At 41.7% G+C, this 20,000-nt stretch overlaps 1 protein-coding gene across 1 annotated transcript in view; it reads left to right on the plus strand.

Moving 5' to 3' along the window:
* The window catches only part of LOC143731046 (ryanodine receptor 3), a 260,828-nt gene that overhangs the window by 219,798 nt on the left and 21,030 nt on the right, over positions 1-20,000 (plus strand). The window contains exons 90-102 of the mRNA XM_077221685.1: positions 669-750; positions 1,130-1,659; positions 2,486-3,259; positions 4,051-4,109; positions 4,373-4,538; positions 5,212-5,298; positions 9,899-10,084; positions 10,166-10,296; positions 10,860-10,902; positions 14,156-14,283; positions 18,034-18,094; positions 18,332-18,478; positions 19,010-19,144. Of these exons, the coding sequence (XP_077077800.1) occupies positions 669-750; positions 1,130-1,659; positions 2,486-3,259; positions 4,051-4,109; positions 4,373-4,538; positions 5,212-5,298; positions 9,899-10,084; positions 10,166-10,296; positions 10,860-10,902; positions 14,156-14,283; positions 18,034-18,094; positions 18,332-18,478; positions 19,010-19,144 (2,529 nt within the window). The remainder of the gene's footprint in view (positions 1-668; positions 751-1,129; positions 1,660-2,485; positions 3,260-4,050; positions 4,110-4,372; positions 4,539-5,211; positions 5,299-9,898; positions 10,085-10,165; positions 10,297-10,859; positions 10,903-14,155; positions 14,284-18,033; positions 18,095-18,331; positions 18,479-19,009; positions 19,145-20,000) is intronic.

Below are 20,000 nucleotides of genomic sequence, written 5' to 3' on the forward strand. Positions count from 1 at the left end.
ATTCAAGTTTATTTTACACACTATCGTATCGCATATCACGTTTTTCTTCAATATCGTGATCCCTATTCTCTAGTTGTAGTTAACTATAATAACCCTGATCTGTAGTAGTGTCTGTGAACACTAGATGTCTCTCCAAAGCCATTCTGAGTCTTATTTTCACACATTTGTTGTCCATATGAAAGGTTTCTTGTGTTTTTATCATACGACATCTTAAAACACACTTCGAACATGTCCGTCTCCGTCAGGGGTGAAACTCACGGTCCTGCAGACTTCAGCTCCAAACCCCAATTAGAGTACGTTTACACGACAACGATGCGCTTAAAACAGAGATGTTTTTTTGTTGTTTACACAAGACCGTTTTCAAAAAACTTGCACTTTCAACCCAGGTTTCCAAACTTTGCACCCAAAACGCCGTTGTCGTGTAAACGAACGGCCAAAATGCATAAAACGTTTTACGTTTTTAGTTGAAAAAAACGGTGCCGTGTAAACAGCCCCTTAAAGGCACCTGAACCAGGCGTACGAGACAGAAGCTTCCAGACACGTGTGTCAGGCGACGTCATCATACTGTCATCTGATTGGCAGATTAGATTTTCACTTAGTAAATGAAAGTGTGCTGTGATGTTCCTCTCCTCTCGCTAATGTCCCGCTTTCCTCTTGATTCCTCGCAGGACTCGAGTCAGATTGAGTTGCTGAAGGAGTTGCTGGATCTGCAGAAGGACATGATCGTCATGATGCTGTCGCTGCTGGAAGGTTCTGCTGCGCAAACGTTCACACACCAAACACACACACACACTGCAGCTAAAGTCAGCGCTTAGCGTTTAATCCTGTTCTGTTCACACACAGTTCATATATACATATATATATATATAGCCGCTCTGGAGAAAACCGTGATGTCATCGTCCAGCTCAGTTCAGTTCTCATATAATGGTGTCAATGCAGGCAGATCAATAATATTGTTGAATGTTAAATTAAATGTTAAATTAAAAGGCGACAATGACAGGAATCAAAACTCCATCAGTGACAGAATGAATAAATAAATAAACCTTGGAAGCACCCAGGTATGATTATGATTCAGGCAGCATTATAGATTTAATCCTGCGAGAAATAATCCCGTCGTTCCCTCCCTTAGGAAACGTTGTGAACGGGACCATCGGCAAGCAGATGGTGGACACTCTAGTGGAGTCCTCCAGCAACGTGGAGATGATTCTCAAGTTCTTCGACATGTTCCTCAAGCTGAAAGATCTGACCACCTCCGAGAACTTCAAGGAGCAAGACCCCGACCGTAAAGGATTCATCTCCAAGAAGGAGTTTCAGAAGTCCATGGAGAACCAGAAGCAGTATTCCCAGTCCGAGATCGAGTTCCTGCTGTCCTGCGCCGAGGCCGACGAGAACGACATGTTCAACTACGAAGAGTTCGTCAAACGCTTCCACGAACCCGCCAAAGACATCGGCTTCAACGTGGCGGTTCTCCTCACCAACCTGTCGGAGCACATGCCTCACGATCCCCGTCTCTCCGCCTTCCTGAACTTGGCCGAGAGCGTTCTGAACTACTTTGAGCCCTTCCTAGGGCGCATCGAGATCATGGGCGGCGCCAAGAGAATCGAGAGGGTTTACTTTGAGATCAGCGAGTCCAGCCGAACGCAGTGGGAGAAACCCCAGGTCAAGTCAGCTTTATTTCTATTGCGCTTTATACAGATACACATTTCATCAATTATGAAGCTAATTTTCAATGTTTATTTAATTCAGTTCAATAACAGTGTCAATGTTGCAAATTTCACCAATAATGAAGCTCATTTATGTTATTTCAGGTAAATAACAGCGTCAATTTTGAAATTTCATCAATAATGAAGCTAATTTTCAGTGTTGATTCAATTAATTTCTATTAAGGTGTCAATGTTGAAAATTTCATCAATTATGAAGCTAATTTTTAACGTTATTTTAGGTAAATAACAATGTCGATGTTGAAATTTCATCAATTATGAAGCTAATTTTCAGTGTTGATTCAATTCAGTTCAATAAAGGTGTCAATGTTGCAAATTCCACCAATTATAAAGCTAATTTTTAATGTTGATTCAATTCAGTTCAATAACAGTGTCAATGTTGCAAATTCCATCAATTATGAAGCTAATTTTCGATGTTGATTCAATTTAGTTAATTTAATCAATTATGAAACATATTTTCAAAGTTAATTCAGTTTAATAAGTGTCAATGCTGCAAAATTAATCAATTATGAAACATTTTTAATGTTAATTCGGTTCAATAACTGTCAATGTTGCAAAATTAATCAATTATGAAACATTTTTAATGTTAATTTGGTTCAATAAGTGTCAATATTGCAAAATTAATCAATTATGAAACATGTTTAATGTTAATTCAATTGAATAACAGTGACAATGTTGCAAATTTCATTGATGTTTACCGATGTTCTCATCCATGCAGTCAAATCAATATTATTACTGAATGTTAAGTATTTTTTAATCCGCAGGTCAAAGAGTCCAAGCGCCAGTTCATTTTCGATGTCGTCAATGAGGGCGGAGAATCGGAAAAGATGGAGCTGTTCGTAAACTTCTGCGAGGACACCATCTTCGAGATGCAGCTGGCGTCTCTGATCTCCGAACCGGACGCCACCGAGAGACAGGAGGAGGAAGATGAAGACGATGCTCAGAGCGTGGAGATGGATGAGGATGATGAAGATGCTGTGCTGGAGTCTTCATCTGCGTTTGCTCTGGCCTGCGTATCCATGAGGAAAAGCCTCTACAACCTTCAAAAACTGCTGACCTTCAGGAGCATGAAGAGACAATATCGGAAAATGAGGAAGATGAGCGTTCGGGAGATCATCCGAGGATTCTTCTTCTTCTTCTGGATGATCTTCACCGGGATTTTCCGCTTTCTCTACAACCTGGTCTGGGGTTTCTTCCACATTCTCTGGTCCACGTTGTTCGGAGGAGGCCTGGTGGAAGGAGCCAAGAACATGAAAGTGACTGATATTCTGGGAAACATGCCGGATCCCACTCAGTTCGGGATTCACGGAGACGTTCTGGAGATGGAGAAGCTTGAGTACGGGGACGTGTGCTCGGTGGCCGAGCTCGGGCGAGCGGGAGATCAGGATGAGATGGACCTCATGACGGAGCTGATGAATATTCATCCCAGGAGGGAAGGAGGAAAGCATGGGATGGAGCCGGGATTGGGAGACGTGTCCGAGGTCGTTGGAGTCGACACTCCGTCTCTAGCCAGCGCCGTACACCAGAAGAAAGCTCAGGTCTGCCACTGGATTCAATGCAAAGTTTCTTGTATGCTTTCCTTATTTGATCAAAAATACAGTGAAATATTATTGTAATGTAAATCAGCTGTTTTCTATGTGAATATATAGTAAAGTGAAATTTATTCTTGTGATCAAAGCTGAATTTTCAGCATCATTACTCCAGTCTTCAGTGTCACATGATCCTTCAGAAATCAGTATAACATGATGATTTGATGATCAAGAAACATTTATGATTATTAGTGTTGAAATCAGATGTTCTGCTTCACATTATAATATGAGCTCATATTTATTTGCTTGTTTGGATATTTATTTTAGTTTTTTAGCATTACCTCCCTTTTTTATACATTTTTATGTATTATTTAGTTTTTTTCTTTTCCCACCCCGTTTCTATCAACAAATTATAATTAAATCATAAATGAAAAAAATATATTTTTATTTTATTTTATTTTATTTTTCACCATTACCTACCTTTTACCTTTTCCCACCCTGTGTGTATCAAAAAGTATAAATACTAAACAAGACTAAATACATGAGCTGACATTTATTTATTTGTATCATTATATTCCATTTGTCTGCATTAGTAATAATATTTTACAATATTACTGTTTTTACTGTATCTTTGATCAAATATATTCAGCTTTGGTGACCATAAAAGACTCTTTTAAAAACTTTTTTTTTTTTTAATCGAATTATTCCAAACCTCTGACCAGAAGTGTACATTTGAATTTGGAAAAATCTAGATGAAATGTTGTTTATCATTGTGACTCTAGTGTGTGTTTTCGGTCCAGGAAGCGGCTAGTAAACAGACAGCGGAGTCTGACAGCAGATCAGAGTGGGAGAAGACCGAGTGAGTGTTTGAGGAGAAACTCTGTGTGTGTGTGTGTGTGTGTGTGTGTGTGTGTGTGTGTGTGTGTGTGTGTGTGTGTGTGTGTGTGTGTGTGTCTGTGTCTGTGTGTGTGTGTGTGTGTGTGTGTGTGTGTGTGTGTGTGGTTGAAGTGTGTGTGTGTGTGTGTGAGTATGTCTGTTCAGGTGCTGTGAAGCGTTCAGGCTAGATCTGCTGTCTCATTAGTGTGCGTGTGTGTGTATGTGTGTGTGTGTTCACATGGCCAGTGTGGACGATGGAGAGAAGAAGGACCAGGACAAGGGAAAGAAGGAGAGCGCGTGTGACGAGGAGAAGAAGCCGCTGAAGAAGAGACGAGGCCCGAGGAAGGAGTCGGCCGAAGCTTTCATGGCAGCGACTCTAGCGGGTCTCGACGTCTATCAGACCAAAACCCTGGTGAGCTTGAGGAGGAACGGCAGATTAAAGGAGTAGTTTACTTTAAAATGAAAATTACCTCATGGTTTACTCTCCCTGAAGCCTTCCTAGGTGTATATGACTTTCTTCTTTTAGACGAATACAATAAGTTATATTAAAAAAATATCCTGGCTCTTACATGCTTTGTAATGGCAGTGAATTGCAACCAACAGTTTGAAGATCATAAAAGTGCATCTATTCATCATAAAAGTGCATCTATCCATGAACGTGATATTAACACCCGCCAAATGCGGATAAAAATTGTGGTGGGAAACGCTGTCAAATCACGAGCCAATTTGGAGTTACTTATTATATTTTCTCACTTTGCTGGGGAAGCTTGTGTAAGACAAATCTGCACTAAATCTGTGTAATGTAAGTTTATCTAAGTTGCTTTGAATAAAAGCATCTGTCTGTCATATGCATCACTCTAAACGTCTACTGTGTGCATACTGACAATAATAAAGACCTGAAACTCATGACTAGTTCCACTCAATCCTCGTAGGAGACGCACATTTAGAGAACAGCAACACACACACATCCTCCAAAGCAGCTTGAGAAAACTCTCCTTCCGTCACGTGTGAATCCTGTGAATGACGTGTGTTTACACGTGTGTGTAAGAGTCTGTCAGACTCTAAATATCACTGTGTGTTTGCAGAATTATCTGGCCAGAAACTTCTACAACCTGCGTTTTCTGGCTCTGTTCGTGGCATTTGCCATCAACTTCATCCTGCTCTTCTACAAGGTGAGCGCAGGTTTATGAACCTGTTCCAGAGTGAGGATGATGTTATTATGTGCTTTTTCATTTATTTGACTATTTATTTAGTTTTCTTCATTACCTTACCTTTTTTTTTTTAATTGCTTATTTTTATCATTTAGTTATTTTCTTTCGCCATTTTGTGTGTATCAAAAAATTATAAATAAATCATAAAAATGTATTATAGAAAAAACGTCTCAGGTTACGTATGTAACCCTGGTTCCCTGAGAGGGAACGAGACACTGCATCGAGATTGCGTGATTGCGTCGTGAAGCACGTGTATAATCAGTCCAATGAAAAGTCGAAGCAAGTCGATCACAGGCATGCAGAGAGTATGGCTGGGCGACGCAGTGTCTCGTTCCCTCTCAGGGAACCAGGGTTACATACGTAACCTGAGACGTTCCCTTTCAAAGGAACTCGAGCTGCGTCGAGACGCGGTGGGAACCCTATACCCACTACGCCATAATAGCAAATGCCTGTTCTGTGTGAAGTCATTGCGCACACTAAGAAACAAGCATCCTAGACCCTGTAGTGGAGCCTAGATCCAAGTCATAAAATAGAACAAATGTATGCGGTAAGGAACCAGCCTCCCGCATCACAGATGTCATGGAGGGAAACCCCCGATAATAAAGCCTTTGAGGCAGCCATACTCCTACTATCTGGGTGAAGGATCAACCCGGTCGCCTGAGAGAAAAAGTCCCCCCGAGCGGAATCTGCAGAAGAGAGCCGTCGAGGAGAGACTCTACGTCCAAGAACCGTACTCGGGCCTGAAAAAACGGGGCTATCAATTCAGAAGACGGACCCCGTCCTGGCGAACTCTCTTCAGAACTCCCTGGATTATGTAAGAGAAACACTGATGTGTTGTCTGTGCGGACAAGCACATTCAGGTCAGGTCTTGCAGCAAGTGCTTGAGAGCTCGAAACACCACTTATCATTTCTAGCTGATCTTTGAGCCAAGAAAGTAGATGGTCCTGCCAAAGACCTTTCGCCGAGCGACCACTCATGATCGCCCCCCCAACCTGTGAGAGAAGCATCCGTCGATAGCGTACGCGTCGACAAGAAGCACCCAGCACTGGGCCTTGGGCGAGGAACCAAGTTTCTTCCACATGACTAAGGCACGTAGGCATCGCCGCGTGACCTTGATCCTGTGAAAAAGATTTCCCCTCGGAGAAAACCCCTTGGTTCTGCGCCACCATTACAGGGGTCTCATGTACAGGAGGCCAAAAGTTATTATGTTGGACACAGCTGCCATGAGACCCAACAGTCAGTGACTGGCCTAGTTCTACCTAGGCCGAAGGGAAGAACCCGATATTGGTACACTTCGCCCCCGAAAGCGAACCCCAGGGATTTCCTGTGATGAAGACGGATGGCTACATGGAAGGACGTGTAGGGAGGAAGAACTGAACTGAATTCTGAAACCATTTCTAGTGAGCAGGAGCCAACGAGATATGTTTGGCAGTAGCTTACACGGTGCTAGAAAATCTACTAAGGGGACCAGTCTCTCGAGACTGGCCTCTGGTTTTGGTCGAGCAGTCACTTCGGTGCCCTGTAACGGCGAACCGGCAGGGAACAACCAAACTGACTGTTCTACGACCCTCCTCGGAGGATCGTTCGGGAACGCTGACACCTCGGTGCCCTGAAACGGCGAACCGGCAGGGAACAACCAAACTGGCAGCGCTGTGACCGTCCTCAGAGAGTCGCTTCCCATAATGATAACATAACCAGAGTCTGCTCGGGGTCCACCACCATAGGGAGGACCCCTAGAAATATGGGTGGATGAGAACCGAACTGAATTCTGTAACCCTTTTCTAAAGTGAGCAGGTCCCAATGAGATATATTTGGCAGTAGCTTGCACGCTGCCAGGAAATCTACTAAGGGGACAAGTCTCTCGAGACTGGCCTCTGGTATTGATCGAACAGCCACTTGGGGGCCCTGTAATGCCAAACTGGCAGGGAACAACCGAACTGACTGTTCTACGACCCTCCTCGGAGGATCGTTAAGATATGCAGGCACCTCTGCGCCCTGAAACGTCGAACCGGCAGGGAGAAACCAAACTGACTGTTTTATGACCCTCCTCGGAGGATCGTTTGGGGACGCTGACACCTCGGTGCCCTGAAACGGCGAACCGGCAGGGAACAACCGAACTGGCAGCACTGCGACCCTCCTCAGAGAGTCGCCCCCCAGAGGGCGCTGAGGAGACACGGATTCTCGAACCTGTCTCTCCCCGGAGGGAGCCACCCTCAGAAGCCTGATAGCCTCGGCGCCAGGACTTCTTAGACAAAGCCTTCTTTGAGATAGCGACTGTCCTCAGATATGTCTTATCTCAAGACAACTATGGCTGAGACTACTAAAGGAACCAGCCTCTCGAGACCGTTCTCTAGCATAGCTTGAGAAGCCAATCCGGCGTCCTGAAATGGATGACCGGCAGGAAATAACCGAACTGACCCCTCTTAAACCTTCCTTCTGCGAGTCAGACACTGAGACTAGTACTCGCTGGAGGGCACCGAAGGGAGATGGGCACCATATAATGAGGTGTTATCGATTTCCCTCTGGGAATTAACCATTTATTTCCTCAGAATTAGAGGACTCCTCAAAGATCAGATGAGTAGCTACATATTTAATTTTCTCAATTAAATACAGCCAAATATCAACCAGACAAGTAACACGGTCTGAATGAAAAGGCTGAGTAGTATATTAGTACTGATATTTAACTCCTCGAAGATTAGATGAGTATATATTTAATTTTCTCAAAAATTAAATGCAGCCAAATAACCAAACAAGTAGAAACGGTCTAGTTGAAAGGCTGAATATAGTGTATTAATATAGACCTCATATTATAATCTCAAAGAATACAAGTTAGTTTGCATACAATCATAAGAGAACGAGAGAAAGGGAAAATCCCGTCTGCTCAGTTCACTGCACATATTATACATTGCAGATCATTATCTACACGTTGCCTCGGCAAGCGTGAGAAGAGCCACTTGTTATTGCAGATATGCAGACCCATAATCTACGCGCTGCCTTGGCAAGCGTGCAATCTGAGCCATATATTCTTATTGTAGAGATGCAGACCCATAATCTATGCGTTGCCTCAGCAAGCGTGCAATCTGAGCCAATAGATTCTTATTGCAAACCCGTAATCTACGCGCTGCCTTGGCACACGCGAGATCCGAGATCGAGTCACAGAATCTTAATTGCTGACCCGTCTTTATCGACTTTCTTCCCAGGAGAAGAAAGCCAACAAGAGCAGAGCTAATAACTCTCGATAGTGCATATGTTACACGTCGGGAATTTATGAATGAACACTGTCAGCTCCAATTTACTAGAGCTGACAGTGCATGCTCCACTCCCAAAAAACCAACGGATGAATCGCGTGTGTCCCCACTCTTAATGAAGCGAGAGCAAGGACGAACACACAATCCAAAGCTGTTTGCTATTATACTCCTGTCTGATATGTGCTTGTGGACAATCAACAATAAATAGACAGAGACAGATCACACAGAGCGCTTGCTGAAGGCACAGAAGTTAGCGCGGTCTGTTTTCAGGAGTGCTTTATAGTTTCCTGGTTCATGACGTCACCCGCCTATGACGTCTCGTCTTTCCATTGGACTGATTATACACGTGCTTCACGACGCAATCACGCAGGGGCGTTCCCACCACGTCTCGACGCAGCTCGAGTTCCCTTGAAAGGGAACTGAACAAAAACATGAGTACACTTTATATATATATACATACTTAATTTATTATTTATTTATTTATTAATATTTTTTTCTTTTCCCACCGTGTGAATAAAAATTATAAATAGAAAAAGATGAGCTCACATTTATTTATTTATTTATTTATTTATTTATTTGTTTTGTTTGTTTTTCAAAACTAGCTTCATTTTATCTTAAATTTGGATTTATTCATATCTTTGTTTCGTACCCTATGTATAAAAAAATATATATATATATAAATTATAAATAAAAAATTAGCTCACTTTTATTTATTTATTTTCCATTTAATTCCATTTTGTCTAAATTATTTTTTTTATTATTTATTGCTATTTTTCTTTTTTATATCAGATAATACAAATAAATCATAAAAAAACATGAGCTCACATTTGATCTATTTACTTATTTAATTTGATCTCATCATGACCTACCTTTTGTCAGAATTTTTGTAATTATTATTTTATTTTTCCACCATGTATAAAAAAATTATAAATAAATCATGAATTTTAAAAGGTGCACCATTATTTTAATTATTTATTTATTTACTTATTTAATTTTACTTTCATCGTTATCTTCATTTTGTCTGATTTTTTGTTGTTGTTATTTTAGGTTTGTTTTTTTGATACTTAGATACCCTCTAAGTATCAAAAAATTATAAAGGAATCATAAGAACCTGTGTGTGTGTGTCCGTGTGTGTGTCCGTGTGTGTTTCCGTGTGTGTGTCCGTGTGTGTCCGTGTGTGTCCGTGTGTGTGTCCGTGTGTCCGTGTGTCCCCGTGTGTGTCCGTTTGTGTGTCCGTGTGTGTGTCTCTGTGTGTGTGTGTGTGTGTGTGTGTGTGTGTGTGTGTGTGTGTGTGTGTGTGTGTGTTTGAGAAGGTGACGGGTGAGGACTCGGATGACTCCGACCCGTGGACGCGGCGTGAGGAAGACGAGGATGAAGGAGTGGTGGAGTATTTCGTTCTTCAGGAGAGCAGCGGATACATGGCTCCGACTCTCCGCTTCCTCGCCGTCATGCACACACTCATCTCATTCCTCTGTGTGCTGGGATACTACTACCTCAAGGTACGACATTACCCACTGGCCCCGGCGCAGTGTGCTCACAGGTGTGTGTTAGTGCGGACTGAACGTGTGTGTGTTGCTCAGGTGCCGCTGGTGGTGTTCAAGCGTGAGAAGGAGATCGCGCGCAAGCTGGAGTTCGACGGGCTTTACATCACCGAACAACCGTCTGATGACGACATCAAGGGCCAGTGGGACCGACTGGTCATCAACACCCCGTGAGTCACGCCGCACTGCATTATGGGTCTGTTCCACTGCATTATGAGTCTGTTCCACTGCATTATGAGTCTGTTCCACTGCATTATGAGTCTGTTCCACTGCATCTGTTCCACTGCATTTTGGGTCTGTTCCACTGCATTATGGGTCTGTTCCACTGCATTATGAGTCTGTTCCACTGCATTATGAGTCTGTTCCACTGCATTATGAGTCTGTTCCACTGCATTATGAGTCTGTTCCACTGCATCTGTTCCACTGCATTTTGGGTCTGTTCCACTGCATTATGGGTCTGTTCCACTGCATTATGAGTCTGTTCCACTGCATTATGGGTCTGTTCCACTGCATTATGAGTCTGTTCCACTGCATTATGAGTCTGTTCCACTGCATCTGTTCCACTGCATTTTGGGTCTGTTCCACTGCATTATGGGTCTGTTCCACTGCATTATGAGTCTGTTCCACTGCATCTGTTCCACTGCATTATGGGTATGTTCCACTGCATTATGGGTCTGTTCCAGTGCATCCCAGTCTCTGTGAAGAATTAAACACTGGTTTCTGTTTTACGCAGGTCTTTCCCCAACAACTACTGGGACAAATTTGTGAAACGGAAGGTAAGATCATCCATAAATGCCACATTTCAGAACAAAATCAACAGGGAAATAACCTGTGTGTGTGTGTGTGTGTGTGTGTGTGTGTGTGTGTGTGTGTGTGTGTGTGTGTGTGTGTGTGTGTGTGTGTGTCTGTGTGTGTGTGTGTCTGTGTGTGTGTGTGTGTGTGTGTGAGTGTGCACAATTTAATTTAATTTAATTTTCTGCAGGAAATTAAATTATGGATGTATATCAATTTTTGCACGCACGCACAATTGTGGTACATCCATAATTGAATTTCCTGCAGACAGTCAGAAAGTGTTGCTGAGATACCTGTGATATTAGTTTTCGTGCTAATATAAATTTGAGTATCATCGGTATTAAAAGTGGAACCCCAAACCATGCTTTCTAATAATCTGCCCTAAAGGAAGCATGTAAATATTAAGAAGTATTGGACCAAGGACAGGCCCCTGAGGAACACCATGACAAACCTGTCCGACGTTAGATTTATTGTTTTCTAAAACAACAAACTGGGTACGATCAGTGTAGGAAGATTTAAACCACTCCAACACTGCACCGTAAATACCAAGCCAAGTCTCGAGTGTCTTAATCAGTATAGAGTCAAAAGCTGCGCTCAAATCTAACAACACCAAGATAGTAAAGGCACCAGAGTCAGCAGAGACGAGGAGATCGACCATAACTCGGACCATTGCAGTCTCGGTACTATGTCCTGATCGAATCCCAGATTAAAAAGGTTCTAAAAGCTCGTTCAAGGACAAGAGAATGAAGTTGTGACACGACAACACGCTCCAGAACCTTCGCCAAAACAGGAAGATTAGATATAGACCTGAAGTTAGACAGATCAGATACAGCCACCTTCAGGGCTTGGGGAGCAAGTCCAGCAATAAGGGAAGCGTTAACAATGTTCAAAATGAGAGGACTGATAGATGACAGACACTCTTTGAGAACACGAGTTGGAATAGGGTCCAGAGTACAAGTAGTGGGATTCATCGTCATAATTCATTTAGAAATGTAATCAATGGTGTCCGTTTTAAAACTAAAAAAACAATTTAGCGAACAATTTAAGGGATTAATCTCAGGAGGTGCACACAGAGAGACAGAAGTTATAGACTGATACATGTTCTCAATTTTTCCAGGAAAGAATTTCAGAAACTTATTGCACAGAGGAACAAATAAGTGAATTGGTAGGTTTAAGGAGTTTGTTGATTACTTTAAACATCTTATTTGGATTTGCAGTATCATCATTAATGACTTGAGAGTAGTATTTAGTTCAGGCATCGCTGTACTGAACCAAATGCTCATGGTACAGTTTATGGACAGTGAGACCTGATTTTTTTAATCTTGCCGATCCAGCTGCCTGTTCTAATCAGTTACGTTTCCTGCAGTTATTAAGGGGAATAGGGAATAACATTAACTGTCAGAGTTTGTCTTCGGACCGATGTCAATGCAAGTGAAGGAGACCAAAACTCTAAAGGCAACCAACAAGTGTTTATTTACAATAATATAGTGGGAAAATCCATAAACCAAAACAATTTGCAACAATATTTACACAAAAGAAAAGAACCAAAAGATACCCAGGCAGGGGAAAAGAAGAAGGGAATTGGTCGGCAATCAAATCAAATAAATTATCAAAACATACCCTCATAAACCAGTATTAAACAAACTAAAAAAAGACAAGAAAATATTCACCGAAAATAAACTATACTCACTAAATCCAAACAAAAATACAACAAGTGATGCACGCCCCTAACCTAGTGTGTCTAACACAATAACTCACTGACGGATGCTCGACGTATATCACGTAATATCCTGACCTTTCCTCCCCATTTGTTCACAAATCCAAGCAACGTAATGGTTATTACATGATATTACATCATTTAGATGCACACAAACATACAATACAAAATGGTAACCCACGTCACACAGTGTTAACGCGTCTCTTAATCACAATTCCCCATAAAATATCAACAGACAAAAACAGCATTTTTCTCCCGATCAAATGCTCCCGGTCTTCCTTTTATGGATCCTGGTGTCCGCCAATTGGAAGAAGGCGGAGGCAACGTCATCGGCTCCAACAATAATTACAATTTTTGCAAGTTCCCACAGTTTTTTCAAGTTCCCACAATTTCATTGCATAAAATTGCGTAAATATCCCGCATATTCCATTGCATTTTTTAAGAAAACGTGCCGCATAATCGCGGGTTTTTGCCGGCAACAATCACAAAAAAACTCTATAAATTAAAACTGTTCTCTATAAAAACCCATCTAGCAGTTCATTAAAATCTCTTTGGGAGCAGGACTTAAAGGGATAGTTCACCCAAAAATGTAAATTCTGACAGTAATTACTCTCCCTCATGTTGTTCAACCCCGTAAGACCTTCGTTCATCTTCGGAACACAAATTAAGATATTTTTGATTAAATCTGAGAGCTGGATCACTCCTCCATAGGCTTCTTGAGGGATTGAAACTTGCCATTTTGGGGGGGGATTTTTTTAGTTGTTTCTCAGAAATTCTTACCACAGTAATAGATTTTTAAATAGCTTTATTTGGGGTTCTTCTGTAAAATGTTAAACTTACATCTTTAGAGATGGATAATATTGCACTTTGCACACTGTTGTCTAGACGACTTATACTTATTAATTGGAAGCTGCCATCTCCACCAACCTACCGTCAGTGGGTTTTTGACCTACTTTTTGCCCTCAAACTTGAAAAGTTTAAATTTGGAATTAGAATGAAACCAGATCTTTTCTTGAAAGCTTGGAGCCCATTTTTAGATTATTTAAAGGAGATGAGCTCAGGATAAACTTTTTTTTTTCTCTCTGGTTTATTTAGTTGTCTATAAGTATATGCATAATGTCACTGTGATTATATGTTCATTAGTATGTGAGCATTTACTATGCTTGTTTAATTTTTTCGCTTTTAATTATGTATCTGATGCTTGTATGGTGCTTGAGATGCTTTTCTTAATAAAATATATATATGTATATATATATATATATATATATATATATATATATATATATATATATATATATATTTCTCTATAAAAACAAGGATGGAATAGTTCTACATAATACAGTGTTTAACAAAGAGTGTTTGTCCCATCCCAGTCCATGAATGTAGAAGCACGACCAAATAACAAGGAATCCGACAATAGTGTATACTAGTGAATAAACAATAGAGACAATAAAAACAAACGTGCCAGCGCTCTCCCCACCGGAAGCGATTATGATGATGTTTTATGTGTGTCTCCTCAGGTTATTAATAAGTACGGGGATCTGTACGGGGCCGAGCGCATCGCGGAGCTTCTGGGTCTGGATAAGAGCGCGCTGGATTTCAACCCGACAGAAGAGACGGTCATTAAAGACGCTTCGCTGCTGTCCTGGTCAGAAACTCACACTTACATTGCTCTTATAATCACAATCTAAATAAACATTCTCATAGATTTACACTTATAATAATGATAACCATAGCAGACTGTAATACAAGACAATAGACCTGTTTCTCAGACACAGAAGTCGTCGTTTATTTGGGGGTTTTAGTTATTTTTTCCAGGACATAAAAACGTTTAAATATGTAATTTCGGTGATCAAAGATGAGTTTTAAAGGATAAAATGATTGAGTACAGGTACTGTGGTGTTCAGATCTAGAAGGACTGTGGTGTTAAAAGGGATAGTTCACCCAAAAATGAAAACTCTATCAGTAATTACTCTCCCTCATGCTGTTCCACCTTCGTCCATCTTTGGAACACAAATTAAGATATTTTTGATTAAATCTGAGAGCTGGATCACTCCATAGGGTTCTAAGGGATTGATACTTGTTCCCCAAAAAGTTATTAAAGACATCGTTAAAATAGTCCAAGCTACTACAGAGGCTCAATCTTAAAGGGTAACTAAACACTAAAACAAGTGTCTATTGGAGTTTGCCTGCCTGGTGACGTAGGCAGGTTCCATACAAAGAGATGCATCTCAGGTGCACGCCCCCCTCTGCTGGGCTCCGCCCACTTTTCCAGCATTTTTCAAATATTGCCAGTGGGTGGCGTCAGACTCTGATCAGGGGTTTAGTTACCCTTTAAAGCAACACTATGTCGTTTTTGTGGTTTTTGCTCTTGTGGTCTCCCTACAGTTGGGAAACAGTATTGTCTTATATTACTGTCGTAAAATCTGTCATGGTTACACCAGGGGATACACGTGTGCATTTGTTGACAAGCCGAGTTCTCGCGGGCAGACTGCCAGCGTTGCGTGTGAAATGTCTTCATCCCAGGTACATTGGCATATATTTCAGCATGTCATATGAATATAATTTCAAGGGTTTTATTTTTTTCAAACGTCAAAAGATCACGTAGCTCACGTTTACAAGACAGCGTCATTATAGTAGCCTATTGTCTACTGTTTAACATAACGGATATACTAATTCAATTCAATGTTTGTGTGGTAGGTAATAGCCATACACTCACCTAAAGGATAATTAGGAACACCTGTTCAATTTCTCATTAATGCAATTATCTAATCAACCAATCACATGGTAGTTGCTTCAATGCATTTAGGGGTGTGGTCCTGGTCAAGACAATCTCCTGAACTCCAAACTGAATGTCAGAATGGGAAAGAAAGGTGATTTAAGCAATTTTGAGCGTGGCATGGTTGTTGGTGCCGGACGGGCCGGTCTGAGTATTTCCCAATCTGCTCAGTTACTGGGATTTTCACGCACAATCATTTCTAGGGTTTACAAAGAATGGTGTGAAAAGGGAAAAACATCCAGTATGCGGCAGTCCTGTGGGCCAAAATGCCTTGTTGATGCTAGAGGTCAGAGGAGAATGGGCCGACTGATTCAAGCTGATAGAAGAGCAACTTTGACTGAAATAACCACTCGTTACAACCGAGGTATGCAGCAAAGCATTTGTGAAGCCACAACACACACAACCTTGAGGCGGATGGGCTACAACAGCAGAAGACCCCACCGGGTACCACTCATCTCCACTACAAATAGGAAAAAGAGGCTACAATTTGCAAGAGCTCACCAAAATTGGACAGTTGAAGACTGGAAAAATGTTGCCTGGTCTGATGAGTCTCGATTTCTGTTGAGACATTCAGATGGTCGAGTCAGAATTTGGCGTAAACAGAATGAGAACATGGATCCATCATGCCTTATTACCACTGTGCAGGCTGGTGGTGATGGTGTAATGGTGTGGGGGATGTTTTCTTGGCACACTTTAGGCCCCTTAGTGCCAATTGGGCATCGTTTAAATGCCACGGCCTACCTGAGCATTGTTTCTGACCATGTCCATCCCTTTATGGCCACCATGTACCCATCCTCTGATGGCTACTTCCAGCAGGATAATGCACCATGTCACAAAGCTCGAATCATTTCAAATTGGTTTCTTGAAAATGACAATGAGTTCACTGTACTAAAATGGCCCCCACAGTCACCAGATCTCAACCCAATGGAACGGGAGCTTCGTGCCCTGGATGTGCATCCCACAAATCTCCATCAACTGCAAGATGCTATCCTATCAATATGGGCCAACATTTCTAAAGAATGCTTTCAGCACCTTGTTGAATCAATGCCACGTAGAATTAAGGCAGTTCTGAAGGCGAAAGGGGGTCAGACACAGTATTAGTATGGTGTTCCTAATAATCCTTTAGGTGAGTGTATATCGTCAATATTATAATATCAAGCTACCATAGATGAATCTGCGAATCTGAAAATCGATTTGCATTATAGCCTGAGGCAAGACACTTTCACCAGAAAAATAAATAAACAAACATGATTATCAGCCTGCAGACATTAGGATAGTTATCCTGAAAGATTATTTATTATAACAATCGTAAACTAGCATGTTAGTGTAGCTACCAGATTGATAATTCGCTACTCTACTAGCATTACTTGATTCATGAAGATAAATGGAGGACCAGATAGATTCCGTAACATGGCCAACCATGTTATTCAGCCTTTTACATTTCGCGCGATAGTCAGCTCCCTGACTCCCTGATTTATTTATAAATGTATAAACGCTTTATAGATGACTGACTGCTGCGCTTGTGACAGGGTGCATGTTACTGAAAGAACGAGCATAGAGAGAGAGATCTGCTCGCACGCACACACTCTCACCGTCTTCGAACTGTCTTGCTCTCCCTCCCATATTGATCCTCGTCCGGACTTTTAATTTGTCACTCTCCCTTTTTCTTCTTTTAGTCTCATCTGACAAAACCTTTGCCTTGTTCCTTTTAGTTGTTGCTTCGGCCATGAAAACAACATAAGACGGGTATCAAACGCTAGTTGGGCTCTCACGTCAGAATCTGAGGAAGTGGGGGAAGTGATGTATGCCGTAAAGCAGTCGAATTTTGTAGGGTTTTTTTTGTGCTCGGGTGCCCTACCCGAAACCTGAAGTTATATAGTGGCAGTTAAAGCGATACAGACACTGTCAGGCTACGGCAGACGTGTCATTCAACCTATTGCAAGTCGATGTATCATAACAAGGGTCTTGGAAATATATAATGAAGGTTTAAAAACGACATGATGTTGCTTTAAGTTTATCAAGCGACGAGAATACTTTTTGTGCGCAAAAACAAACAAAAATAACGACTTTATTTCAACTATTCATTTTCTTCTCTGTGGGCCTCGAGTTTGATAGCGTAGTGTAATAGCGTAGAGCTACATCACACGTAGGCTCACTATTGGCCGACGCTGGTCATGTGTGTGTGATGCGTGTGACGTACAACACAGAAGCGCTGCGCTGTTACACTAGTGAACTCACTCGAGGCCCACAGAGAAGGAAATCAATAGTTGAAATAAAGTCGTTATTTTTGTTTGTTTTTGCGCACAAAAAGTATTCTCGTCGTTTGATAAACTTAAGATTGAGCCACTGTAGTCACTTGGACTATTTTAACGATGTCTTTAATAACTTTTCGAGGCTGGCAAGTTTCAATCCCTCAAGAAGCCTATGGAGGAGTGATCCAGCTCTCAGATTTAATCACAAATATCTTAATTCGTGTCCCGAAGATGAACGAAGGTCTTACGGGGTTGAACAACATGAGGGAGAGTAAATACTGACAGAATTATCATTTTTGGTTGAACTATCCCTTTAAGCTCTAGAACGCTCGTGTTCCTCATCTTCTGTTCTTGTGATGTTCTGCAGGTTGAGCTCCATCGACACCAAGTATCACGTGTGGAAGCTGGGCGTGGTGTTCACTGATAACGTGAGTGTGTGCGCTGCTTCATCAGCCGGATGAGATCGCGTGTGTGTGAGAGAATGAGTGTGAGAGAGTGTGAGTGTGTGTGTGCGTGTGTTTGCGCGCATGTGTGTGTCTGTGTGTGTGTGTGAGAGTGTGTGTGTGTGTGTGTGTGTCCTTGCAGTCGTTCCTGTATCTGGTCTGGTAAACCACCATGTCTATTACAGTGTGTGTGTGTGTGTGTGTGTGTGTGTGTCTTTGCAGTCGTTCCTGTATCTGGTCTGGTACACCACCATGTCTATCCTGGGTCACTATAATAACTTCTTCTTCGCCGCTCACCTTCTGGACATCGCCATGGGCTTCAAGACCCTCAGGACCATCCTCTCCTCCGTCACACACAACGGCAAACAGGTCACACACACACTCTCACTCACACACACACACACACACACACACTCTCTCACACACACTCACACACACACTCTCACTCTCACACGCACTCTCTCACACACACACACACACACACACACACTCTCACTCTCACACACACACACCATTTGAGCGCTGTTGAGCAATCAAATCAATGATCAGCGCTTCAAAAACATGTACATATCCATCAATGATACTCTTCAGCGAGCACTTACACACACACACATACACACACGCACACACACACGCACACACGCACAAGCATTTGAAAGCAGGCGTCAATCAGCGGACCGGTGCTGCGTGTGCTCTGATCATTGTAGCCAATCACAGACATATCCGATGAGCTCGTGAACAACGGCCAATCAGAGGAGTTTATGATTCCGCTCAAACGGCACATTATTCAAATTTCAGCATGGACTTGGTACCGAAGTCGCTACTTTTGACAACACAAACACACGCACACACACACACTCTGCTGTGGTTTCAGTGTGTGTGTGTGTGTGTGTGTCTCAGCTGGTGCTGACGGTCGGGCTGCTCGCGGTGGTCGTGTATCTCTACACTGTCGTGGCCTTCAACTTCTTCCGCAAGTTCTACAATAAAAGCGGCGACGAGGACGAGCCCGACATGAAATGCGATGATATGATGACGGTGAGTGACGGTTCTGAGATTCCTGAGAATTAAAATGCATCACAGTTTCCACGACTGATTTCTCAAGGATCATGTGACACTGAAGATGTAAACTGGCTCTGTATAAGAGAATGACATTCAGATACACAGTCAGACCAAAAATTATTCAGAAACCAGATATTTTTTATATTTTTTTACTAGTGTGTGCAGGACACTATAATTAATTTATGTAAGTGAGGAGAGCAAAATAAAGTAAAAAGTGACATATTATACCCAAAAAATTCTTCATACAGTGACTACCAGTAACATTTATACAAATTTGGGAGCAAAAATGATTGGGACACTTTGAGCTGATCATGTTTTGCTGAAGTGTTTTTTCTTTAATAACTAATGCACCTTTTTACACCACAGACTGAACAACATGAAGCATTGCTTGGTGATTGGTTGAGCTAAACTGGTATTATCTAATTGTGTAGTTACATTTAACAGCTGACAGATATTCAACATACAGGTCCTTCTCAAAAAATTAGCATATTGTGTTAAAGTTAATTATTTTCCATAATGTAATGATAAAAATTAAACTTTCATATATTTTAGATTCATTGCACACCAACTGAAATATTTCAGGTCTTTTATTGTTTTAATACTGATGATTTTGGCATACAGCTCATGAAAACCCCAAATTCCTGTCTCAAAAAATTAGCATATCATGAAAAGGGTCTCTAAACGAGCTATTAACCTAATCATCTGAATCAACTAATTAATTATAAACACCTGGAAAAAATTCCTGAGGCTTTTAAAAACTCCCAGCCTGTTTCATTACTCAAAACCGCAATCATGGGTAAGACTGGCGACCTGACTGCTGTCCAGAAGGCCA

The sequence above is a fragment of the Siphateles boraxobius genome, unplaced genomic scaffold (genome assembly GCF_051911475.1).
Source record: "Siphateles boraxobius isolate OS27281-9 unplaced genomic scaffold, OSU_SipBor_1 85, whole genome shotgun sequence".
NCBI lineage: Eukaryota > Metazoa > Chordata > Actinopteri > Cypriniformes > Leuciscidae > Siphateles > Siphateles boraxobius.